General features: G+C 51.0%; 6 protein-coding genes across 6 annotated transcripts; 4 read left to right on the plus strand and 2 right to left on the minus strand.

Annotated features, from left to right (window-relative positions):
* Positions 1 to 3,063: 3,063 nt before the first annotated feature.
* UCRPA7_7964 (putative oligopeptide transporter protein) lies at positions 3,064 to 3,709 on the plus strand (the record flags this gene model as incomplete). Its single annotated transcript, XM_007920497.1, has 2 exons — positions 3,064 to 3,533; positions 3,667 to 3,709. 2 exons carry the CDS (start codon positions 3,064 to 3,066, stop codon positions 3,707 to 3,709), a joined length of 513 nt encoding a protein of 170 aa, XP_007918688.1.
* Positions 3,710 to 5,475: 1,766 nt separating this feature from the next.
* On the plus strand, positions 5,476 to 6,352 carry UCRPA7_7965 (putative oligopeptide transporter protein; the record flags this gene model as incomplete). Its single annotated transcript, XM_007920492.1, has 4 exons — positions 5,476 to 5,675; positions 5,745 to 5,867; positions 5,954 to 6,005; positions 6,335 to 6,352. The coding sequence occupies 4 exons, from the start codon at positions 5,476 to 5,478 to the stop codon at positions 6,350 to 6,352; spliced, it is 393 nt and encodes a 130-aa protein (XP_007918683.1).
* Positions 6,353 to 7,417: 1,065 nt separating this feature from the next.
* Positions 7,418 to 8,446, plus strand: UCRPA7_7966 (putative swib mdm2 domain protein; the record flags this gene model as incomplete). The annotated part of the gene is made up of 3 exons (XM_007920486.1): positions 7,418 to 7,430; positions 7,491 to 7,630; positions 7,703 to 8,446. 3 exons carry the CDS (start codon positions 7,418 to 7,420, stop codon positions 8,444 to 8,446), a joined length of 897 nt encoding a protein of 298 aa, XP_007918677.1.
* A 4,230-nt stretch (positions 8,447 to 12,676) lies between these two features.
* On the minus strand, positions 12,677 to 14,319 carry UCRPA7_7967 (putative vitamin b6 protein; the record flags this gene model as incomplete). The annotated part of the gene is made up of 2 exons (XM_007920485.1): positions 12,677 to 13,577; positions 13,994 to 14,319. 2 exons carry the CDS (start codon positions 14,317 to 14,319, stop codon positions 12,677 to 12,679), a joined length of 1,227 nt encoding a protein of 408 aa, XP_007918676.1.
* A 3,051-nt stretch (positions 14,320 to 17,370) lies between these two features.
* On the plus strand, positions 17,371 to 19,487 carry UCRPA7_7968 (putative choline dehydrogenase protein; the record flags this gene model as incomplete). Its single annotated transcript, XM_007920490.1, has 3 exons — positions 17,371 to 17,765; positions 17,999 to 18,576; positions 18,631 to 19,487. The coding sequence occupies 3 exons, from the start codon at positions 17,371 to 17,373 to the stop codon at positions 19,485 to 19,487; spliced, it is 1,830 nt and encodes a 609-aa protein (XP_007918681.1).
* A 206-nt stretch (positions 19,488 to 19,693) lies between these two features.
* UCRPA7_7969 (putative serine threonine kinase irei protein) lies at positions 19,694 to 23,375 on the minus strand (the record flags this gene model as incomplete). Its single annotated transcript, XM_007920489.1, has 2 exons — positions 19,694 to 20,841; positions 20,897 to 23,375. 2 exons carry the CDS (start codon positions 23,373 to 23,375, stop codon positions 19,694 to 19,696), a joined length of 3,627 nt encoding a protein of 1,208 aa, XP_007918680.1.
* Between the last annotated feature and the right edge of the window lie 1,862 nt (positions 23,376 to 25,237).

The following is a 25,237-nucleotide window of genomic DNA, read 5'->3' on the forward strand; positions in this document are numbered from 1 at the left end:
CATTGACAGTCCCTGCTCCCGATAATGCCCATTTTCGGGAGCAGGGACTGTCAATGCTATTCCACGGGATAGACTAGGCTCCTCATGTTCTAGTGATTTGTAAGTAGGCTGCATTGGACTTTGGGTTTTGTGTTGTAGGCCAGGCGGACAACACTCAATGTCAGAGGATAGCAGCACTATTCATCCACGTAGGTTATCTTTGTACGCTTGTTTTATTTCAGGATAAGATGACGTTTCAAAGTATCTCTTCTGTAGAAAAGGTGGTCGCATTAAGGGCATTTAATTGTAGAGTTTGTGCTACGGCACTGGTCAGACTTCCCTATTGCGCTTGCGGTAGCTCCCTGACGGGTAGGGCACGTACGGTTTAGCTTATGACGGTTCAAATGCTCGGCGAGTCGAAAGCTTTTCCCACAGTCGGAGTGGTGACAATTGTGCCGAGGTGGTGACCTCCCGTCAGACATGATTGACGTTACTTATCCTGAGTTACAGTTCATGTCGATAGCAAGTCACGAAGAGAGTGATTATGACGCATTTACTTTAAGTCGCGTTATGTCAACGGTGACGGGGTTTGTCTGGTGGCAGGAGAGGATGTACTAAATAATACGTCGAACATCAACCGCCTTGCTCAAGCCGCAGCAACATCTGCTAACCTACGAAGGAGAAGATCTACAACTTCAAGTTTCGTCTTGTATGTTGTGTTAGGGTGAGATTTCAATCTAAAATTGCGTTGCATTATAATGACATGAGGGAAAATATGGTGTTTTCGTTTAGCCGTTTGATGAGTTTCTCCTCCCTTTGATTATTCCCCAAAACTTTTTGTTATTGAGTAGTGGATCGCATTATGCTATGATTCGTCCTTCCGGAGTAGGTTGTATTACAACGACTAATTCAATTATTAATGTCTGGTCTTCAGCATGCTGAAAGCGACTGGGAAAAATTAAGCTATTTCAAGTTCACCTTCTCTGCCCTTACTCTTTACCCCTTCACAATGAAATTCCTCAAGAATGATGATGGTTCACTCATTGACCAGATTTCTACTCCTCGAGCTATTTTTGCAATATCTTTTCGACTTTTCCGAAGCAAGCGGGTCTAATATCAGGAGCATATTCCTATTCAAAGATGTATTGAAATCTGACACTATAGCGTTGAAAACCTCTGGCTTCAACACTCTCGTCATCTTCAATATCGGAATCCTCGACAATGGCGATATCATGTATTACTCTAACACTGCAGGCAGCAAGGACACTATCGTCGCAAGCAATAACGGCACTTACGTCGGCGGTGTAGCGCTTGCGGAGAAAGTACGCTCATTCAAAGAAGGAAACTCAACGGGCATCGATCGCGTCGAGATTTCAATGAATGCCCAGCATGTACGCGACTTAATGCGCACCCCAGGCCCAGTTGCGAATTCGCCTCTACACCGCAATTTCGAGGCCCTCAAAACAGCATGGAACCTCGACGCTGTCAATAATGACGACGAGTCCATATATGACGTTGCAAGCACAGTTGCATTCGCACGCATGTTAGGGACAATCGGCTATAACTACACAATTGCACCTTACACCAACTCCGCATTCTGGAGCAATGTCAAAACGAAGCTGAACAAAGGCCTTGAGAGGCCATTACTCGATAGGGTCTACCTACAATGCTATGATGGCGGCGCAGGTAACGATCCCAGAGGTTGGCAGAGCACACTTGGCATGAAGGTCACGCCGTTATTGTGGGTAGTCAATGATTCCAAGCCATCACAGGGCACTACAGCCGCTCAGGCACAAGCCAAATTTTCTAATTGGAATTCACAAAGTGCTCTCGCCGGAGGAGGTTATTGGAATGAATATGACATCGAGCGAATGAAATTATCATACAAAGCATATGGCGATGCTCTGCTGAAGGTTTTTCCATCATAGCTCGGGATCAAATTCGGCTATAAGAGTTCAGCGCCTACAAACACCTTGCTGAGATCCGTCAAGACTTGAAAGAATGAACATGCATAGCATTTACAGCACAACGTTGGATATACTATAACAAAAGAGAAATAGAAGTTTTTGGTTCGACTGGTTCGCGAGGTTTAGCTTCATCGCGGCAGGAATCTAAAATGTGGGTATACCTATACGTCTTCCTCCAATGATAGCGTTGACTACCTGGACCAGCTAACCTACCTACCGGCGTTGATTACCCGTTTATACCTAAGTACATAAAACCAAGCTATTCTGTAGGCCTCTTCTTATGGTAGCATGGCGTTACCTAATCACCGAGTATGTGCCGCTTGTTCGCAGTGATGGTGCTTGGGATCTTCATCCTGGATGTCTGGAGCGAGTCGGGACATCGTGACCCGGATAAGGGGTGGGTCGGGTTATCTACACTCACACAGAACCCACACAGCCAACAGCTAAGTGGTGCTGACCACATGATCAACCCCCGCAGCAAAGCCTGCATCTTTCTCTGATCTACACATTCGCGTTTACGCCAATGTCTCTTCACATGCGGGCTCTCAAGTGCTCGCAGCGTGTGAACGTCTCACTTACTATTTCAAGTTTATAGATGTATAGATGCCAAGGGATCAAAGCTAAGATTCCAGCTTCGGGTATGTTAAGACTGGCTGCTGTCAATTCGGCACACCTCGACGGAACACACTTTTGCGGGGTATGTACCACACGACAGTAAAGTATCAGCCGGATAAGCAATCCTGGTATTTATTGGCTCGAGGCCCATGCTAGCGCTCGGCACAGTAGAGCAAGTCCCACAAGAGCCACAACCAAACCTACGGCAAAAAGCAGTATCACATCCCAGTGTGCTTTCATTCCTTCCCTTTGTAGAAAGACGTGGGTATGCAGCAATGTAACGTCCCGCGGCTAAGATAAGGAAGGTCTCACCAGAAAATGGAGCTTGCCGAATCCTTGTCGGCCGCTTTCCGCTGGGGTCATCTGTGCGTGGCGAATATAATTTCGATGCAAGTAAAGAGTATGAGATTATGTTTAGATTGTGAATTTTGAGATCTTGTCACGCTCTTCCTGTCTCCCATTCTCTGATATTCATTGCGTTTAAACTGAGACGTCGGCCAAGATGTCGAAGCCAGAAGTGGTAGACGATATCGAGGGCGTCCGGCCAGTCGCCTCAGATCCGGAGAAAACCCCAGCGGGAGGTGCGACCGAGCGGTTTGGAGACCAGATCTCTCACGAGATGCTTGAGATCTTGGCTCCCAATGGCGAGGGTGATTATATTCTGGACAAGATCAACAACATGAGCGAGGAAGATGCGCTAGCTATTGTTCAGGAAGGCCTCGAGTTTCACTCGGATGACTGGAATTTTCCAGATGAGATGCGGCAGCGCATGCGAGCGTTATTGCAAGGACATAAACTTTACGGAGATTTTTATGACCGTGACTTGAGAATTGATGCTACCATGCTGCGATACTCCTCTCCTTATCCAGGAGTTCGTGCAGTCGCCGATCCGACTGAGCGTATTGACTTACCCGTGGAAACCGTCCGAGCATACTTCCTGGGTATTGGTTGGGCTGTCATTGGAACTTGTGAGTAGGCACCAAATTCTCTACCTTGCTGCGAAAGAAACTTGTGGGTTTTCAAGGCAATCTGAATGTTGTCTAGAGCTTACTGTCACGGGTTGGGTTACTAAATTGTTGAGACAATTGCTAATCTTTTGCCCTAGTCATGTCTACATTCTTCAACTCGAGATTCCCTTCCATCAGTAAGTCTAAGCCAGAACCTGTGGAATACCAGTCAAAAATACTCATACCAGGGAAGGTCTTAGTGGTTCTGTTATACAAATCCTACTGTACCCTTGCGCGAAATTTCTGGAAAAAGTCCTTCCCGACTGGGGCATTACAATTGCAGGCATCCGCCATTCTCTTAATCCTGGACCTTGGCACTTTCGAGAGCAGATGTTTGCAACTATCACATATAACATTGCTATATATACAACAAATAGCTATGGCATGATCCTTGTACAAAGATCTCCAGTCTACTACGGTCAGACTTATATCACGTCAGGATACATGATGCTCCTCACACTCTTTGTACAGCTAATGGGTATGGGCTTCGCTGGCTACTTGCGGCGCTTCAGTGTGTATCCTGTCAAAGCACTCTGGCCGACAATTCTCCCAACGATTGCCATGAATCGCACCTTAACTCGACCTGAAACGAGAGAGAATATCTCAGGGTGGACAATATCACGGTATAAATTTTTCTACATTGTCACTATAGGCATGTTTTTCTACTATGTAAGTCAATCAGAAACAAGCTATCAAGCCTTGGAAACGTCAAGTATGTGATACTAACTCCCTTTTGCTAGTGGTTGCCAGGCTTTCTCTTCAAGGCACTTTCAACATTCAACTGGATGACCTGGATAGCCCCGAGCAACGTGACTCTCGCTATATTGACAGGCTCATCCCTAGGTTTGGGCTTATTCAACCCAATTACCACCTTCGACTGGGTCGTGGCTTCATCGTCGTATGCGCCGCTTGCCCAGCCATTCTTCAGTACATGTACTATGTATTTTGGGGGCATCCTCGGTGGCTTGATAATCCTTGGAATATACTACGGTAATATGTATAACACAGCATACCTTCCAATCAATTCGTCCTCGGCCTTTGCAAATGATGGGACAGCATATGTTGTCCAAAATGTGGTCGTCAATAACAAGCTTGACCCGGATTTATACCAGCAATATTCGCCCCCATTCTATTCCGCCGGGTATATACTGACAGTAGGAGCAAATTTTGCATTCTACCCAATATATTTTCTATACATCATGGGTAACCAGTGGCGCACCATGCGCCAAGCTTACATCGACTTTTACAAAGGCCTAAGACATGGCAAGGGGAACTACGAAAGCCATATGGATGTGCACAGCCGCATCATGAGCCAATTCCCAGAGGTCCCAGACTACTTCTTCTTAATTATCATGGTTGGAGCTATCATACTCTCCATTATCTTTTTAAAAATCTACCCGCTTGACATTCCGATCTGGCTGGTCTTCCTCCTCATTGGCATCAACCTCATTTTTGCGGTTCCGCTATCGTTTTTATCAGCAACCACAGGGACCAACCTAGGTTTGGGAAGCTTAATTCAAGTTATCACGGGGTTGTAAGTCGCGGCTAGTTGTGGTGGTTGCCTAAGACTCGCTGACCGTTGAAAATGTAGTCTGTTGCCGAACAACCCCAACGCCTTTCTCTTTGGACAAACCTTGGGATCTTGGGCACTCGCTGGATATAGTGATAACTACGTCCAAGATCAGAAGATGGCCCACTATTCAAAACTTACTCCTCGCGCCGTCTTCAGGTCGCAAATTGGTACTATTATCATCACATGCTTCGTGGCGGTGGCGACGCAGAACTTCATCCTGAACAACGTTGAAGGGCTATGCACACCAAATCAGCCTAGTCGGTTTACATGTGCAAACGACGGCGCACCCTTGTATTCCAATAGCTTGATGTGGGGATTGCTTGGGTCGTCTCGAATGTTCAATTCTATCTATCCACTTCTCAAGTGGTGCTTCCTGATCGGCCTCGGAATCTCGATTGTCTTCCTCGTCGGACAAGGCCTTGGTCCCAAATATCTACCACCCGTCAAGGAAAAGCTGCGATTGAAATTGAGCCCTCGAGTCTTTGCAGTCCTTGACAAGACTCTTTTCCCATTTGTGGGATCGCTGTTGTGGCTGTAAGTCAAATACCAACATTCGAATGTTCCCCCGCGAATGACCACAAAATAAACTGATTCCTGGCACAGGAACCCCATTCTTGTAGTGCAGGGAGTGCAGCATTGGGCGCCCTCTAACATGTCATACAAGACTCCCGGTTTCATACTGAGTTATATCTTCATGTATTGGCTACCAAGACATCGACTAGCATGGTAAGTCATTGAATCCGGGAGAAGAGATCAACACCACACCTAGAAGGAAAGGGCGCTCCAAATGCGACGCTAATACTTATTCACAGGTGGGAGAAGTACAATTACACTCTCTCGGCCGCACTGACAGCCGGGGTTGCCGTGAGTGCACTGGTGATGTTTTTTGCTGTTGGGTATCATCCCAAGAGCCTGAGCTGGTGGGGCAATGATGTTAGTTGGGCTGGAGTCGACGGATCAAGCGTGGGCATTTTGCCAATTCCTGAAAGGGGATATTTTGGCCCTGACCGTGGAACCTTCCCTTAAGCAACGTCTACCATTTTGGGCCCTCCTACCCTGTAGGAGGTCTACTACAGCACATGGCTAACATGGCTCTTGACATATGACGTATAGACTGTTAAGACGCTTCCGAATCCTTTTTTACAGGGTTATGTTTTCTCCATTTGGGCTGGTCTCTGATGCCGAATTCACAGGTCATTCCAGACAAGTGAGGAACCAGTATCTTTAGTTGTCGGGGAATCTACTTAGTCCCCATAGTATTTGACACTGATATCATTGAAGCACTTTTCAATAAAGGGAAAAGAAGTGAAGAATCGTTTTCCGGCCCTAGTATAGTCCCGAAATCACCACTAGCAATGAGCCGTTCGCACCTCCTTTGATACCATGTGAGGCTTAAACACGGCTTTGTCCCCTGCTTTCCATTTTCGGTAGTCGAGGAACTAAGTGCCGCCGGGACGAGTCCAGTGGGTTTGCTTTTAGGGCGGAGGTGGGGCACCCGAAAACCTTCCCGTAGAAACTGCCCGAGGAGGCGAGGTACGTACCTTTTTTCTTTTCTTCCGACGATAGGGCATTTCCCAGCCACACGATCGAGCCTCACAGGTGGCGGCTGCACTACTACGCAGTAGACCACTCTACTGTAACATCCAGCATTGCGCCATCACCCATTCGCTGGCTTTTCGGAACGGGGCACTGACTGACACTGACACTGACACTGACACTGAATGGCACACCGGCCACACCTCCTCCAACACGCTGATGTGAAGAGCCAGGACAGACACCAACGAGACTTTCAGGCCCTGACAACTTGCATCATCTAACAACATCTTGAGGTCGCCATCGACTCAATTTCCTACTTTGCATTCTGCTGTCTCTGCAGAGTCGATCTATCGCCGAGAGTCGAGCTAGAGGGCCCGTCTCCCGCGTGCGGACACCTTCTCCACATTCTCTTCTGGGCAGGGTTCCGGCCTCGCCAATTTCGTCGCATCGTCAACCGCCCGCGCCGATCCTCCACATCAGCTCTTCCCGACGGCACTGCTGGAGCTATGCTGTGACCGAACCACCACCGCCTGAACCCTCACTCGCTTCTTACACCACCATTATCCGCTTCCGCTTCCGCTTGCTTTGCTCGTCACTTCATCAGGCAATCTCTCGATTTTCAAGGCTCATCTGCCTGAGCTCCCCGCTGTCCGTCTAAGCAAGGGCTGCACCTCGGGCCTTTGCTGTCAGCTTGTCCTCCTGCCACCACACCGGTTGATGCGCCGAGCTACGAGGACAAAATGTCAGCACCTTGTATGTCCCACCGGTCCCCGAGCATATTTCTCTCGCCACAACATGGCTAATTGTACGCAGTGACCTCGGAGGAGAAGTCCCAGTACACGGGGATCATCGATGCGATCCTCGCGACCGCCGATCTCGCCACGATCTCGCGGAAAAAGGTCCGTCAAGGACTCGAGAGAGCCCTCGGTGGTAAAGACTTGAGCGAACAAAAGGTATGCAATGCCTCTATCCGTGACGGCCCTTCCCCACACGCTGGAAGCTTAGACTCACGAACTACTGCCCAGATCGCGATCAAGGCTTTGATCGAAGCTCGTTTCGATGCCATCTCTTCCGTTCCGAGCGTGGAGACCGCCGCCACACCACCTCCCGCCCCTCTGCCCTCAACCGAGCGCGCGGCAAACGGTCATTCGTCGCGAGACTACGACGAAGACGAGGCGGACGCCGAGATCCAGGTATCTTTCCCGGCTGAGCCGGCCAAGAAGAAGCAGAAGCGCGAGTCCACGGAAGATGACGACGCACGACTAGCAGCCCTGTTGCAGGCGCAGGAGAACCAGCTTGGCCGCTCTCGAACGACCAGGGGAGGAGGCCCGAGCAAGGTCGTGAAGAACAAGAAGAAGACACCTAAAAAGAAGAGCGCATCGAAGATCAAGGCCGACGACGACAGCGACCTAGATGCAAGCGGAGATTCTGGAACCACCAAGAAGCGCAAGGCCGGGGGTGGGTTCCAGAAAGAGTTCAATCTCAGCTATCCGTTGGCCGAGCTTTGTGGCACCAGCCAGGCATGTTCTATTTGCTACTCCCTAAGCTTTTATAAGCGTCTGCTAACATATCTTCCTGCACAGCTATCGCGCCCCCAGGTTGTCAAGCGGCTATGGGAGCATATCAAGGCCAACGAACTCCAAGACCCCAGCGACAAGCGGCAAATACGCTGCGATGAGAAGATGCAAGCAATATTTAAGCAAGCCAGGGTTGACATGTTCCAGATGAACAAGCTTCTTGGGAACCAGCTCTATCCCCTTGATGAGTGAGGATCTTTTCCACCACCACACATCGAGATACAGGAGTGTTGCGTGGGAGGCGTCCCTCGGTGGCGTTGCTTTGGTAAGGAGCACTTGGTGGTGTCACATTTTATTTTGCAGTCTCCTGGATCAGATATGACCGTTGGGAACGCCCATTTTCTGCACAACCTCGCCGTGCAGAGTCGAAGAGGCGTTGTCTTTTTTTTTTTTTGTTTTTTTGCTATGACTTGATGAGAGCAATATGGAACTCACATGGGAACGGCGTGGTGATCTTCGACTTGAGTATCTTGCTTGGGGGTGCCATTTCTTCCGCCCTCTACGTGGTATCAATATTCTTCGACCGTTTTAACCACCTGGAGGCGGATGTTTGCTGAGGGAGGAGGTAACGGGTGAACTGCCGTGGACAATAGTTTCGATATTAGGGAGGCATATAGCTCACAGTTGAGGTTAGGGACAGTTGGGTGGGAGTTACTCGGTGCCGGCCTGCTCGACACGAGCCAATGTCATCTGTTCCAGGCATTGGCGATCCAGGTAGGAAATGAAGAGATATAGTAAATATAGTGACTGCCTAGTGACAATCCTCCAAATCCTGTCCTATTCATTGTCTATTACTGTTCTAATGGCCTCTCCAACCAGAGCTCAAAACCCTTCATGTGTTTGTTTCTTTGTACAACGATTATCCCTAAGCTGCTGAGCCAGCAAAGAGTAGCGAGCTGACTTGCAGAGATGACTGGCTATGGCTCATCTCAAACATGCCAAAGAGATCTCTTCTCTCGGGGTGACTAACAGGCCAGGCTATATGATTACTACCAATGAAAAGGATCAATTGCTTTGCTCCGCCACCTGCACCCAGCAAACCAACCTGGTGGTTCAACATGGATCTCTCCCCTTGTCAGCCAGGGCTTTAAAGCGCCAGTTCGCCAGCAGGGATAGCCTACCTGAGTGCAGTGTAGTGCTGTGCTGCGCTTTGCGATGACGCATCGGAATTTGGATGACAGGCCCGGCCAGACCAGTTTGTCCTAGCCCCAGGGCCAGTCTATCACTATGAGAATGCTAATGTCCAGTTGCCCTCTTACCAAATGATTGGACAGTTGGTCCGTGCACGCCACACATTCATCCCACTTCCTATCGGCCATCATCTGGCAAATTCTATGGCTGATTAACGAAAAGCTGCCCTCGATTGCCCCGCCGTCGACGACCTCAACCTTGACCTTGCAACCTCCCTCCTCAGCCTTAAAGGCAGCTTGGTTTCCACCAAATCCTTCTGTGATAAAAATTGCTATCACAGATTCAGTCAATCACAGGAGTATACAGTACATATCGTCGCGATCCAAAGCTTCCTCGCACCTCAAGCAGATCCCAAGAAATAAACTAGAGGCATACATCAAGACTGATAGCTGCCCCGTTGCCTCGAACACTTGCTGAGAGAATGGCCTCGGCCAACGGCAACATGGCGACAAATCAAGCCGCAAGCTCCGACAATACCCCAGGTTCCGCACGCGCTAGAAGCGACGGGACAAGAGGCCGAGGTCGAGGAGGCAACAAAGGCCGTGGACGGGGACGCGGTGAAGGCGGCGGCGGCGGCGGCGGCGGTCGTGGAGGCGGGGCAGGTCGAGGGCGTGGAAGAGGAAATGCTGGTCCTAATTCTACAACCGCACCAGATGCAATAGAGAGTTCAACTACTGAAGCTTCGCAACCGACTCAACCTGGCTCCAAAGATGCCATCCTACGCCCCCGCGACGCGACAGCCAAGGCGGATGGAGTCGAAGGCGACGACGATGCTGATGCTGAAGTCTGCTTCATCTGTGCCAACCCCATCATCCACCACTCAATTGCGCCGTGCAATCACCTTACTTGTCACATTTGCGCCCTCCGTATGCGAGCACTTTACAAGAACAAGGATTGCGCACATTGTCGGGTGAGTACAGTCCCAACTCATATTCTTCGCGAGGTGATTTACTAACTCAATATTGTTGTAGACACCAGCACCCCTCGTCGTTTTCACCGATGACCCGGCGAAACGTTTCGAAGAGTATACAGACGCCGATATCTCAAGTACAGACGACAATATTGGTATTCGGTACGCGAACGAGGACATCGTAGGGGATACAATCTTACTACTGCGATACAACTGTCCTGATGAATCGTGCGATTTTGCTGGCCTCGGCTGGCCCGACCTCCATCGCCATGTCCGCTCAGTCCACCACAAGAAAATGTGCGACCTCTGCACGCGAAACAAGAAGGTGTTCACCCACGAGCACGAACTATTTACTGACAAGGAGTTGGAGAGACATATGAGGCATGGTGATGACAAACCGGGCGCAGTCGACCAGACTGGGTTCAAGGGGCATCCGCTATGCACCTTCTGTGGAGAGCGATTTTACGATGGCGACAAGCTCTATGAGCACTGCAGGAACAAGCACGAACGTTGCTTTATCTGCGATCGAAGAGACTCGCGCCAACCCCACTATTTCCTCAACTACAATACCTTAGAAGAGCACTTTCGCAAGGACCACTTCCTGTGCTTTGATCGCGAGTGTCTTGAGAAGAAATTCGTGGTCTTTGAGTCAGAGATGGACCTCAAAGCCCATCAGCTCAGCGAACATGCCGACAGCTTGTCAAAAGATGTCCGAAGGGACGCAAGAGTGGTCGATATTTCTGGCTTTGACTACCGCCAGACATACCAACAAGAACGGAGAGGTGGAGGTAGTAGCGGCGGCGGCGGTGGTGGCAGTACGAGAGAAGGACGAGGACGTGGAAGGGATCCGAATGCAGAGGCCTTACCCAGGAGCTCTGCACAACCTCTGCGGAGAGACGAGATCGCCTTCCAGCGGCAGATGGCGATCCACTCTGCGCAGTCCGTATCCAACCGTACATTTGGCGGCCAGCTGACATCAACCGCCAATTCATCTGGCCCAACGCCTACTACTCGAACAAGTGCTCCCGCTCCTCAACAATCACAACCACTTGCCGACGCCTTAGACTCTCTCACAATAACCGATACCGCTTCTCTTCCTCCGCAAGAGCGGGCACGCCTTGTCCGTCATGGGGCAGTCATTGAGCGGGCGTCCAACCTCTTGGGCAACGACGCCACCAAGATGACGACATTTAGATCCCATATATCAGCATTCCGGACTGGCGAAATGTCAGCGCCGCAACTAATCGATGGATTCTTTGCGCTGTTTTCCGACACCAGCTCAAACTCGCTTGGCACCCTTGTCAGGGAGGTGGCTGACCTCTTCGAGGACAAGGGCAAGGCAGACGCACTACGGAAGGCATGGCATGATTGGAGGGCAATCAACGAGGATTATCCATCACTACCTGGCCTGGGAGGCATGCACGGTGCTACAACATCGTCAAGTGGTTGGGCGAATGCTGCTGCGTCCTCACCGACCACTCATCCAGGCTCATCAGCTGCTCAGCAGAAGCATACAACCCGAGTACTCAAGCTCAAGAACAGCACACGAAGAGGCAGCGCAGGCGGCCTCAACCCAGTACCAACGCCGGGACCAAGTACTACAAGCGTCACTTGGACTACGACAGCTCTGCCGTCCGCGTCCTCATCCTCTGCGGCTTTCCCGGCACTCCCTGGCGGAAACAAGACGTCGAGACCCTCACAGCCGTCGTGGATTGGCGGCACTGGCTCCGCTACCACGGCTACACCTCGCACTACTACCTCAGCCGCCCCAATTAGGAGAACAGGCGGTGCTAGTGCCAATAGCGAAGATGCATTCCCAGCGCTGCCGGCCGCACCGAAGCCACTTACCACAATCTTTGGCTACGGGACTGGCGCTGTGAGACGAGATCTTGGCACGGGAAGAGGCACGGGCTTCCAATGGGGAGGTTCTTCAGCACCAGAGGCCACGGGCTCGTCAGAAACGACTGGCGATGCTGATGCGGAGGGTGGTAAGGGAAAGAAGAAAGGAAAACAAGGGAAGAAGCAAGTGCTCGTTCAATGGGGTTGAAACACTTGAGATGTGCAGATTATGTCGGATTATAGGACCTGCAGGATTCTGTCCTGTCACTCACACAGTGACGGTGCGATCAGAGCCACGAAGCCATGAATTATATGATGTATAGACGAGGGCAAATACAATGTCACGTTGGACGAATTGCTATAAGACTCTAGCCACACAATTGCTCAGAGTTTGTAGCCAATAATATCATTCCTGAGATGGTATACTCATCAATTATAACGTGAACTAATTTCAACATGTCGATGATAGATCGAGCCTTTTGTTACCTGCCAAACTTCTTCAACTCGAGATATCTCAATGGTGGAAACGAGATCAACGCAAATCCGCACCCAACCCACACACCAATATCAGAGCCGCCAGCTAACTCCGCCAGTCGTCCTACGTACCAAACCTGGTACATGCCCAGCACGGCGCCAAGCCAGCCAAGCAGGAACGATATCAGAGCCGCAATGCCAAGAGGCAGGTACGACTTGTCCTCCCATCTAGCCCAGTCGAAGCCGAGCTTCTTACGACGGAAGATCAAGTGTTCCTGCAGGACGATGCAGATCATGATCTCGACCCAGTAGCCCATCAACGCGAGGAAGTTCTGGAAGACAAGGAACAGGTGGTCTCTCCCGGCCAGAGCACAGATCAGCTCGATCAGAATCATGACGCAGGACCAGACCCAGCGCGGAACTGCCTTGCCGTATCGACCTAGGACCTGGGCGCCTAGGGCGGCGGAGTATGTCCCCGGAATGCTGTTTGCAATGACGCCGAGAGCAACGACGACGGAGCAGAACTTTCCAAAGCCGTTCAGAGGTCCATAGCCAGCGACAATGAGAGCACCGGTTGAAACACTGTTCGCGTCAGCCCAAGCAGGGTGATTCGCGATCCCCGAACCGAGCCCGATTCCAAGCACGTACACAAGAGAGAATGACAGCCACAGCCCGGTCATGGTTAGCAAGAATATTTTCAGCCTGGATGTCTTCTCCGGGTAGTACACGTAAAAGTCAGAAGCTGCAGCTGCCCACGAGTTGGGGACATAGAGGCAGAGGGAGAGAAACGACAGGCGGTTGGCTGCCACTGTTGATTTGTCACCGATGGAGGTTGCAGATGCGTCGAAGTATGGGCCAGCGCAGCCTACCAAGACGAACAGGACGAGAACCTGGGGGATCCATGCAAACCTGTTGGATCGTTAGCAACGAGAATTAAACGCTGGAAATAGGCTATGGATTACCTCTCGTAGTGATGGAAAAGCGCCATTCCAAAGACTGCAACGACCCAGCTAACGAGAGAAACGACAACAATCCCTACAGCAATTGTCATAGTTCCCCCACTGACTGCAGATAGCATTTGACCTCCAATGATACAGTCAATTGTACAATAGCCGACCATCAGAACAATATTGAGAAAGCACGGGATTTTAGACGGCCAATACCCCATAAAATAACGCGCCACCACCTGTGTGGCATTAGTTCAGAAGAGTTCATACATCATATGAGATATTGAGCGCACCATTGTCCTATTTCCGCTTTGAGGACCCCATATGCTCATGTAGCTCGTCGACAAGCTGCCAATGAGCCCTCCAAAGACAGCACACATGGCGCTATCCAGGAAACCCAGGCCGAAGACAAGGGGACCAAAGAGTCCAACGGCAAGATTATTGACCGAGACATTGGCACTGAACCATAGCAAGGCGACCTGGATATCACTGGCGAGAGACGGCGGCTGGCGCTCTTCAGGCGGTACTCGCGTGATTCCACGAGCTTCGAACCCAGCCAGGCCTTCAATGCGCTCGTTCAGCTGGCGAAGGAAGGAGGGGACGGGGATCGTCAGGTCCAAGCCCGCTTCTTCTTTAGAAGAGCTATCGCCGACAATTTGAATGCTGTCTGCTCTCTTTTCGACGTCCTGCAATTGAGACGCCATTATGGGCTTAGATTAGATCAATCTTTGCTCTCCAGGGCTGTAGGACAGAAGAAAGCAGTAATCCTCGCTTGCATGTCTGGAGCTACCTCCATGACCTCTTTATCTGTGGCATTAGGCGGGGAGCCTATACAGTTCGATAAGCCTACGATTATATGCTTACCGCTCTCAGATGTAGCTTGCATACAGAAGCTTTACCAATGCTGTACGATAGAATGCTTGTCTGCCCTCCATTGGGCAGTTCAGCCGGATAGATATGCATAAACCCATGGCTCCAATGCACATGTTGCAGTGGCGGCGTGGGTGACATTCGTAGTGAAGCTCCTGTCTTTAATGGGTGGTTGGAGGGGTCGCCGTGCAGGAGCGCCACTGCGAGCCATCAGTGCATTCAGTGAGCAGCACAGACAGGGTCACAGGGATTAGGAGGAACACTTTCCGAACCCCCGTTGCGACAGCGCAGCATAGTGGGACTACAAGGACCTTGGACGCGGAAGAATGCAGATTTCAATCGTAAATACACGATAATCATGATACTTGTCTTGAACGACTGTTCATGAGTCCGAGAACCAATTCTATGAGCGAGTTCAGGGGTACTATCAACACACTGATGTCCGCGGATCGCCCAGACTACGAGTGCCATGGTGAAAATCAAGTCTCACTGTACAACATGATATTTGTTAGTTCCTAGTTAGTCATAAAGAGCCATTACTTTCTATTTCGGACATGTCTCATGAGAGATAGATGTAGTATGCACCACATGTATCCCACTCTTATTATCATCCGCAATCCCGCTTTCCACCGTCGTTTGTCCATGAGGTTCCGCATCGACAAAGGTCCAATTCGCCTTATGTTGCCAAGTTGGCGTGAGCTCCAGAGCCTCTCCCCTGTTATTCATTCCTGGTATTGTCCCATTACCGTCCCATATCCTCTCCTCACTTGCATTGCCCACACTCGATGTCTCGGCATCTACTGGCCGACTATTTCTTTTCGTCTTATCCCACACGGTCTCCGTGTGCGTGTCCCATAGTGCCCTTCCGCCGGGAAATCGTTTAGTTCTTGGTCGTATACTGCTATTAGGTTGGTCTGGTGATTGCTCGCCAACAAGGCGAGACCACGTATCCAGATGAAAGACGCGCCGGAACAGTGGCCAGCAAAGGGGTATATTCCCGACGTAGACCGCAGTTGCCACTTCGCCAACATACCAGTATACGTATCGTAGATCGTTTGGATTTGAAAAGTTGAAGTACCGGTTCAAAACGGCGGCCAAGATCTGTCCAGGAGCTCATGGTTAGCCAATAGCAAATACCGGCGTTTATGTAGGAATACTCACATTGAGCACGCCTAGTCCAAGAACAAGACATAGCACGACTTTTCGCTTCCGTGGCAACTGGCTGCGGATGATGATTGGGATGGGAATCGCCAAAAGCATCAAATCGGACGAGATGTTGAAGGTTGTTGCAAATATCATGTGGTTATAGTAAGTTGCGCATTGTGCTAGCAAGTCAGTGATTAATCTGACGAAATATCCCGCGAGTAGATCGCTTGGAACGGGGATTCGTACAGTATTTTACTGGAACGCGCCAGTATTCGTCGATAGGAGTACACCAGTAGGTTAGACAGAGCATGGTAACTAGTATGTAGCCCACGATACAGAACAGGCCAATCATCTTTACAGCTAAATACTCTTTATCGAACGCAAGCCTATCAGTATTTGGTTAGCAATGTCAGTGCAAAGGTCGAGTGACCTGTATAGAGCACTCACGTCAACCTGTGGTACAGGATCAACAAACATGCCTTGACAAGCCAGACGGTAGCAAGAGTGAACATTTCCAAGGCGAGTGTCATCTTGCTGCCATAAACTGCTCTATCCACTTCCTCAGGTGTGAGAGATGCGGCGACCTCGGGTGACATGTAGTTGCTTCCATTCTTTGCAACTTCGTTCACAGCCCAGATGTTGGCTGTGAAGGTACACTGAATGGAATAGTTATGTTAGGTGGCGACCTATGTACTGCACATAGTTTTCTCTTACAGCAACAAAACACATGAGATAGTCCTCAATCTGCAACTTGGTCCATCCTCCTAGTTTCATTCGACGTGAAGCGCTAATAGGGCATCTCCGTTTAGTGAATCTACTCTTGTTTGCTGGGGAATATCGAACCGCTCGCTGATCAAGCAAGCCGGTGACATTTTTCGCAGGCTGGAAACTCACAGTCGACAGGCAATTAATATCATCCCCAGCGCGTAGAGACTCCATGATTCTGCGGCGAGGCCGTCGACGAAATCGACCATTGTCTTGACGGCATTCGATTCGGTCGGAACTCCGCAGTCGTCCAGACGACCGGGCCGGATGGTCAGGGTGATTTACTGGAGAGAGGAAGTTCGCGGTCATCCACATGTAGTTATTATTTGTGCTGTCGAGTCCATTAAAATCTAGCTACTAGGACTGTCTTCGGTGCCCCCAACCCGCCCGGAGCAGATCCTGTCTCAGGTGGCATCCCACGCTGAGACTTTCCCAGGGAATGACTGAGCCCTGTCAACAGCGCCGAATTAAGCCTACAGCGCCGTCAAGCCATCCAGGGACATTACATTACGGCACGAGCAGACCGGGTCACACCCCCGTAATAGTACATACAGGGGCTGCTGATTCCGCCGACATGTCAAAGTCCACGCTACGCGAAGTTAGCGAAGCTATCCCCAAAATGCCGACGCCAATTTGAAGAGAGTATGGGTTCCGTGGGATGGACTCGGGTTAGCGGGCTTTTGCCCCTGTTCGCGGGAAGCGGCCTGCTCTCCAATTGGGCTATCCGCATGAATAGCGGCGCCGGGCCACTAAATATCTCCCCGGTTTGGAAACGACATGCCTTGAAGCCATTGCCGGCCGGGGGGTTCTTCAGCTGTTCTCTTATCAGCCAGCAGCAGTGATCAGACACTCTTCTGGAAAACGCCAGTTGAGTAATTGATAGCGATAGTCATTGCTCTCCCCTTATCTCGCTGGTGTCTCATACTTGGGTAGGCCGCCGCCTTTCATTTGTGTTACAAACACACGGCGAAAGGATGGTAGGGTCATCCATGCCCGCGGCCGAGTTTGCAAAGCGCGACTTCGATTTCTTGATTGTCGGGGGTGGTACGGCCGGCTTGGCAGTCGCCGCCCGCCTCTCGGAGGAAAGCAACTTGACCGTCGGTGTGATGGAGGCTGGGCCCGCCGTCTTCGGTCATGACGCGATTGACATACCTGGGAACTACGGTCAGACCCTAGGCACGGATCTGGACTGGCAATTCTCAACTACCCCTCAGCCGGGCCTCGGGGGACGATCGTTAGACTTCCCTCGAGGCAAAGTCATGGGGGGCACCTCGGCCTTGAATTTCATGACCTGGAATCGCGCAAACAAGCAAGATTACGATGCTTGGGAGGAACTAGGAAATAGGGGCTGGGGGTGGAATGCTTTGCTGTAAGTTGTTATCTTTTCAATCATCAATTTCTAGCTTGTTTGTTATCAGACCGGGGTGTTAGGTAGGTGCCAAGGGTTCTTGCACATATAGAAGGGATCGCCGCGGATTTTCCTGGGGCAGAGTACGCAGTGATCAATTCTACTAAATCCCGGTCCGGACATTGAATTCGCGATAATGAGGTCACGGATCTGAATGAAGACAATGCCTTGGGACTCATACTGAACTAGTACAGTCCTTATTTTAAGAAGTCTGAGACTTTCTTCGAACCCGAGCCTGAAACTCAGACTCAACACAAAGCTATATACGATGCCCAAGCCCTTGGGGCCAGTGGACCTATTCAAATCTATTATCCAAAGGAGTATTACGGCGGCCATGCCCTCTGGCACACCACGCTGAACTCGCTGGGGATTGAGACGAACGAGGCACATCTATCTGGATCGAATGTGGGGGCATGGACTAATGTCTGCTCCGTTGATCCCAAGAGCGGCAAGAGATCGTACTCCGCGACGGCATATTATCTCAAGAATGCATCGCGGCCGAATTTGTCAGTCTTGACAGAAGCTCTAGCTGAGGAGATTCTACTGGAAGAAGTGAGTGGAGAATGGGTGGCCAAGGGCGTTCGGTTCCGCCATGGCTCCGTTGAGTATATCGTTTCCGCGTCCCGTGAAGTGATTGTGTGCTCTGGGAGTGTCCAATCGCCCCAACTGCTTGAGTTATCTGGTATTGGAAACCCTACTGTTCTCGCCAACGCTGGCATTCCTGTGAAAGTGAATAGTCCAAATGTTGGGGAGAATCTGCAAGAGCATATGAGTAAGTGCTTCCATCTTCACTTGTCTTGCTGGTGACTCGCTGACTAGTATATAGTGACTGCTATGATCTTCGAAGTTGATCCAACTCTCCCAAATCCCGATGATTTGAAGGTAGATGGAAAGCTGGCCACGGTTGCCCGCCAACAATTTGAAGAGTCCAAGTCAGGTCCTCTGAGCATCCTGGCTTGCTCAATGTGCTACCTACCGCTCGAAAAGGTCGTCCCCCATACGATTTTACAGTCAGTCGCAACAGCATCTCGGCCTCCAGATCAAACGTCCTCTTCGCGACAAAGCATCCTCCACAGGCGCTTCAGTCAGCACAAGAACTTAGGCCAAGTGGAATACATCTTCGATCTCGGCAACTGGAGTTCTCAATTCAAGGCTGATCCGTCCAGCGGCAAGAAGTATGCCACGATGCTACAGATACTCCAGCATCCATTTTCAGTGGGCAGCATCCACATCCGCCCTCCAGCCCCTGGCTCCTCCAAGGTGACAGCCTCCGACAAGCCCTTGATTGACCCCCAGTATTATACTGGCGCTTTAGGCCATCTGGACCTGGAAATAATGACAGAGTGTCAGCGGTTCGCCGAAAAGATCTGCAGTACTCAGCCTCTAGCTAACATCATTCGCGAGCGAGCGTACCCCCCGCCCTCCTTAGCGGACGACGAGCTCCGTGACTGGGTTGTGCAAAGCACGATAACAGACTGGCATCCCGTCGGAACATGTTCGATGGGAGGGCATGAGGGCATTGCGGGCGGTGTTGTCGATGACTCGCTGAAGGTGTACGGAGTGAAGGGCTTGAGGGTGGTTGATGCAAGCATAATTCCCCTTCAGATTAGCGGTCATACGCAGGCGACGGTGTATGCTATTGCGGAGAAAGCTGCAGACATGATCTTGCAGAGTTTGGAATGACAAACAATTTTCACAGCAGAGCAGAGATGCACACGCATATCAAGCAGCGCTAGGAAGAATATAAGGAGTATCGTTACAAGGAGCGAATGAGCCAACCAGAGAGGCACGACTTTATGGGTGATGATAGATTATCCTACTGCTACTACTATCTAGAGCGGGACCCAAAAAAAAAACATCTTCCCAGATCACGATAATAAAGTTCTAGCTCAAAGGTTTGCAGGTTCATAATATTCCCTGAAACGGTCTGTCTCCTCCCAGCGAACTTCATAAACAACATTCCAACATACGATGAGGAGGTTAGGGAATTTGCGGGTCCAAAAGCCCAGGTAGCCTTCTGGCAGCGGGCCAACAGTCTTCTTCAATGAATCTGGCATGTCTTCATAATGATTGCGTTTGTTCCTCAACGCACGGAGGAGGTCCAAAAGCCTTGACCCAGTATATTTTCTCTGTTTGCCCAAGGAGTCGACGAAATCCTTCGGTAACTGCTTCAAGAAGTCGCCGCGGATAGTCTCCGAAGCGTGACGTTCAAGCTCTTGCAAAGCTGGTGACGGAGGGTCTCGTGGCTCCTTCTCAAAGTGATCAGAGACATCACAGAGGAAGCTAAGCCTCTTCTTTGCCGACCAGAAGAAGGGATGCGCCATGACATCCTTTGCATTTGGTCTTCTTCTCGGTTCAGCATTGAGCATAGCCGAAATCAAATCCTGAGCCTCGAAAGCGTAGTCACCCAAGACATCGAGCATACGAAGATTGTAGTTACCCTTCCGAATGTTGACCTCCCGCATGTAACGATCGCCACAATCAAAGGGATGGGAACCTTTAGTGAGGACGTAGTAGAACACTAGACCAAGGGAGAAGATGTCAATTGCGCGAGTTGCGCGCCGGTTAGGCATGAGGTCCGAAGACACCAAGTTGCTGCCGGTGCCGCTGTGAGTCGAGCTTCCGGCATCAATCATCGTGCCAGAATCTCGAGCATCATCGTCAAGGAGCAGTTCTGGTGCTCGCCATCCCGAGGTGCCTGCAGCGTGGGCGGTAGTGGCGCCGAAGGATGATTGTCCGCCCTCTAGCTTCTTACACAGGCCAAAATCACTGACAAGCAAACGGGGCCGACCATGCTTATCCATATTGACAAGAATATTCTGTGGTTTGAGGTCTCGGTGGACAATGCGCAAGGAGTGCAGGTGATTCAGACCATTGGTAATCTGGTAGAGGACCCCTGGTAGATCTCGCTCACCAGCTTGCGCGAGATCGCGGAAAATGTGTGGCTTCTCAACAATGTCTGCGAGTGATGCTTGACAAAGCTCCAGAGCTATGTAGAGGAAGGCATTGCGTTGCTGTTGTGCGAAGTATCGGATGACTAGACAGAGACAGTTAGTGGGAGATGATGCGTGAAACCCGAAATAAGTACTAACCGTTGGGGTGATCATCACTTTCTCGTAACAGTCGCGTCTCTTGAGACGCAATGTCATAAAACTGGATCAACATTCTCTTCACGGCAACTTCTCGGCCGTCCCATTTGCCTGCGAACACCACGGTGCCATTGCTGCCGGTACCCAGCTGCTGATCCTCGTTCACTTCTAGACTGCCCATCTTGAGAATAGGCCCAGAGACCTCTTCTACGTCGTTTGGCACAGTGATGATGTCTGGCTCAGGGCCACGTGGTTGCTCACCCAGTTTCTTGGCTTTGTTGACAGCCTCTTCAACCGTGACTATGACCGGATCATCGTCCCGTGATTGTGAGTCTTCACGCTTATTCTTACCTTTGCGATGTCGCACACCACCGCGACGACCCCTGTGTGTCTTCTTCTTTGCAGGTGTGACCCCATCAACCTGATCATTTGTTTTGCCTTCGCCAACCAAGACGGATTCATCAAATGTCACCGAACGCGTGGTCTCCTTATCGGACGAGTCTTCGTTCAGCTGCTCAGTTTTCTCTGTCTGACCAGACTCTTCCACGACTTCAGCGGACTTCTCAGAAGGCTTCTCTGCCGGTGCGTCCTCGGTGTTGAGTGCCTCGCGCTCACTCACGAAGCTTCCTTCAGGCACGGGTTCGAGGAAGAGATGTTTACTCTTGCTCTTTGCCCACTTACCCAATTCCTTCCGGTACCAGAAGAAAAAAGACACGAAGAGAATGATCATGACAGGATTCTTGACGAAGTCCACGATACTATCGGCAGCGATTTGAGGCAGAGTCTTCACCTTGTCAATGATTGTGGGGGGCTCCGGCTCAGCTGTCGGCAACGTAGGAACTGCAGAGTTGTTGTCCGGATCCTCGGAAATTGGAGGAGTCAATGTGCCTGGAGGGAGAGTTGGCGGCTGTTGTTTTATACCCCGCCATGCATTACCTAGGGAGTGCGTTCCTACCAAGGCTTTGGATATCTGGGCCTCGTTCATCATGTCCCATGACTGTTGCAGATCGAACCAATCTCTTTGATTGAGCTGAGCCTCAGGGGCGTCGATGATCAGAGGGTAAGCACGTCCGGACATAGCGTACCAGCTGCCATTCTGTGTCTGATTCAAGAAAATGCTGCTACTGCGTAGATGACCTAGAGTATCATCCTTGTCTGGCGGCGGTGGCTGTGGAAGAATGATGAGCTCTGGGTTGCTCTCGGGTGGAGCACCCCATGGCCGAGCAACATCAAACACACGAACGACAGGCGAAGTGAAATCCTCGGCAAAGTATGGTTTAGCATTTCTTGCGTGTCGTTCATAATTGAATCCGTAAAGCTTGCCATCGTGTCGACTAGTGATGTAACGATTGTCCATGGTCGAATGGTACTGAAGAAGTAGATCATTATCAAAGTTGTTAGGGCCCCATTCGGAGAACTTGAGTGTCGCGATAGGACGTGTGTCCTTGTAAGCGATGCCGACAGTGTACTCAGTTCGACCAAGGGTAATTGTGCCGCTATTGCTGCATTCAGCACTATCCGGGTCGATGAGGGCATTGGGTCGTAAGCAACTGTCCTGTTCATTGACCTGGGACCCGCCAGAGCCAAACCACCTCAAAACCCTGCCTGTGGCAGCATCCAGAGTGACCATTGTCGTGCGTTTGTCTCCCGTGTACATGACGGGTGGATCGCCGTCGCTAAAGGGGGTCAAGTCTTCGACAAGCTTCTTCATGGTGAAGCTGGTCCGGACCAAGCCTGTGGCACTCTCAGGGATCCACAGGTATAATGAACCGTCCTTTGTGGGTTCGACAGCCCAAATGTAGTGATCGATTGGGTGGTAGTCGTCATCGAGGACAGACACGTTGGCTCGATGGTGTATTGTCTCGACCATGGGCTGCTCGACCTGCAGGCGCCAGCGTTCTTTGCCGGTCCTGCGGTCGCTGGCGTAAAGATCTCCATCGATGGTCGCCAGCAAAACAAAATCTTCCACTTCCCAATCCTCCAGACTCCGCGCAATATGCGGCGTGGAGACCCCGGCCCCGACTGAGGAGGGCAGGGATTGAAGTCTGGCGGGTGGTGCTCGAACGGACTGTCCCGGAGCCAAAGTAGCGATAGCGCTCGCATCGTCAGGAATTAGAATATTCTCAGAGTTGCGTTTCTTGTTTTTGGTATTATTGTTGTCGTCGTCGGTGTGAACGACAGAGTAGGTATTCTTGCGTTGAATATGGGGAGTCTCGATGACTTCTTGGGTGAAGGCAGTCGCTGCAGGATTGCTGAGGACTCGATCCCCCTCGAGGGGGGACTCTTTGCGGGATCTACCTCCTCCTCCATCTTGACGGGATCCACCAGCAATTATAGGAGCAGCGATGGGCTGCTGCTGCTGCTGCTGTTGCTGCTGTGCTTCTGCAAGCTGGAGCCAGGGCAGGAGGAAGAAGGCGAATGCCCAGAGATATTTGCGTTGTTGGGCGCCATGCCGTCCTTGGTCAGGAGGCCGCCGCATCATCTTGAGGACAACAACGCTGACGTAGCGGTTCGACGGAGAGGCTCGTAAAGGCTTTACATCAAGACCATTGGCTAGGTGGTCTTATCCTCGATCAAGGACATCAGCCCATGGAAACCGGATTTCGTCCAAGGGAGACTATGTGCACGAGGGAAGTCGAGAGCACAGCAGTGAGCCGAGAGGGTTGTAGCGAGGACTCTTGTGCGTAGCTACCGTCAAGATCTCGGACCCGGAAGGATGATGGATGGTTGGACTGATGGGAAGAGAGCGTCGGAGGTCGTCGGGGGATGAGATGCTGATGCTGCTGATGATGAGGTTGAGGTTTATGATGGGAGAACGGAGATGGAGTAGGAAAGAAGCCGTTGGACTGTTGGTGAATTTTAGTGGCCTCGAAGAAAGAAAGAAGGGGGGCTGATGCCGGCCACCCACAGCAGCAGCCCGCTCCACCCACCGCACCAAAAGTTCGGCTCGCTTCAGGGCAGGATTTTGGGGGAGGGGAGGCGTGAATATAAAGAGACTGGTGTATCTATATCAACCAATCCCCTGATTTTACCCTTCCCACAGGTCTATTGTTATCGAGTATATTATCAGTGCAGCTCAGCAGCAGATTATGCTCCTTGTAGTCTAAGGTTAGTACATTCCATGGAAAAGTTGGGTCCGTATGTTGGTAGCATAAAACAGGCGAGCGAACACACAACTACTGGTACAGACAGTTGGTCGATGGTTCGATGGTCGGGTATCTTCGTGTCTCTTCCAAGAAGTCCGGGCAGGATTGCATATCTTCCTTTTCTCTCATGGCAACGTATCCTTTTCCGAAGATACCGATGACAACCACACCACCTTGATTGAGTATGAACGAGTGGGAGAGGCCTGGGATGTGCTTGGTGTTGCAACGCTCATTCAAATGGTGCAATCCAAAAGGTGAAGAGGAGAGGTGGAGGCAGGTGATTCGTCCTCAGACACTTTAGTTCACGCCCTAGGGGGTGTTTCTAGTAAGCCTCCATCCCTTCGCTCACCCACATTTTGCTAATAAGTTACGCAGTAATGTGTTAGGTTGGTGGGTTGATTGTGCGTGGCTAAATGGGCAATAGGCAATGGGCTCATCCCCCGAGCTTCCAAGGGCTGACGTGCGTCGTTTGTTTCGGGGGCGGGCAGGTCAGGTCTCGTCGTCGATGAAACATCTTCTTAACACTGTGTCCACGACATACTTCAGCACCTCTTGAGACAGTTCACCAAGGAGCTACGCACCCCAAGGATACTTGCTTACTGGAGCGTGTGGAGCTCGCATTTAGCTGTGGATGCACAGCATGGGGATGAGAACAACAGCAGAGGCGCAGCCGACATTCGAGCCCACTTCCAATGGCATCCGATTGATCCAGACCCTCAGCCAAACGGCAGACCCTCGAACTCGAGGTGTGCGACGCTTTGTTTCACCCACGGGCCATTGGGCTCATTCTTCCCGTACTGGATCTCTGTTCAGAGTTCGAGATCGTCACGGCACCACAGCACGATGGCCCATCTCGAGCCCATGCATGCTGACTGACTGACTGACTGACTGACACACACCTTGAGGGACACCTTCCATTGGCCTTGGGAGTGCTGTCTGTCGATCCTTCTATCGCATTCCACGAGCCACCTCGATCTTTAGGGCCTCAACTGAGTCCAGTTCAACTACGAGTGATGGGTGGTTTTACACGACAGCTATGGGAAATCCTTGTTGTCTTGTTGACAAGCAGGCTAGGCAAGGCACTGGTATGCAGCAAGTTCGCCTCTTCCCCTTTGCTAGCCCGCACCCACCACAGCGGGACGAGCCACCTGAATGGAGCACGCTACCACCAACGAACCGTGCCCTACATCGACCTATG

This window comes from Phaeoacremonium minimum (assembly GCF_000392275.1).
Source record: "Phaeoacremonium minimum UCRPA7 unplaced genomic scaffold PA7_03_scaffold_561, whole genome shotgun sequence".
Classification (NCBI taxonomy): domain Eukaryota; kingdom Fungi; phylum Ascomycota; class Sordariomycetes; order Togniniales; family Togniniaceae; genus Phaeoacremonium; species Phaeoacremonium minimum.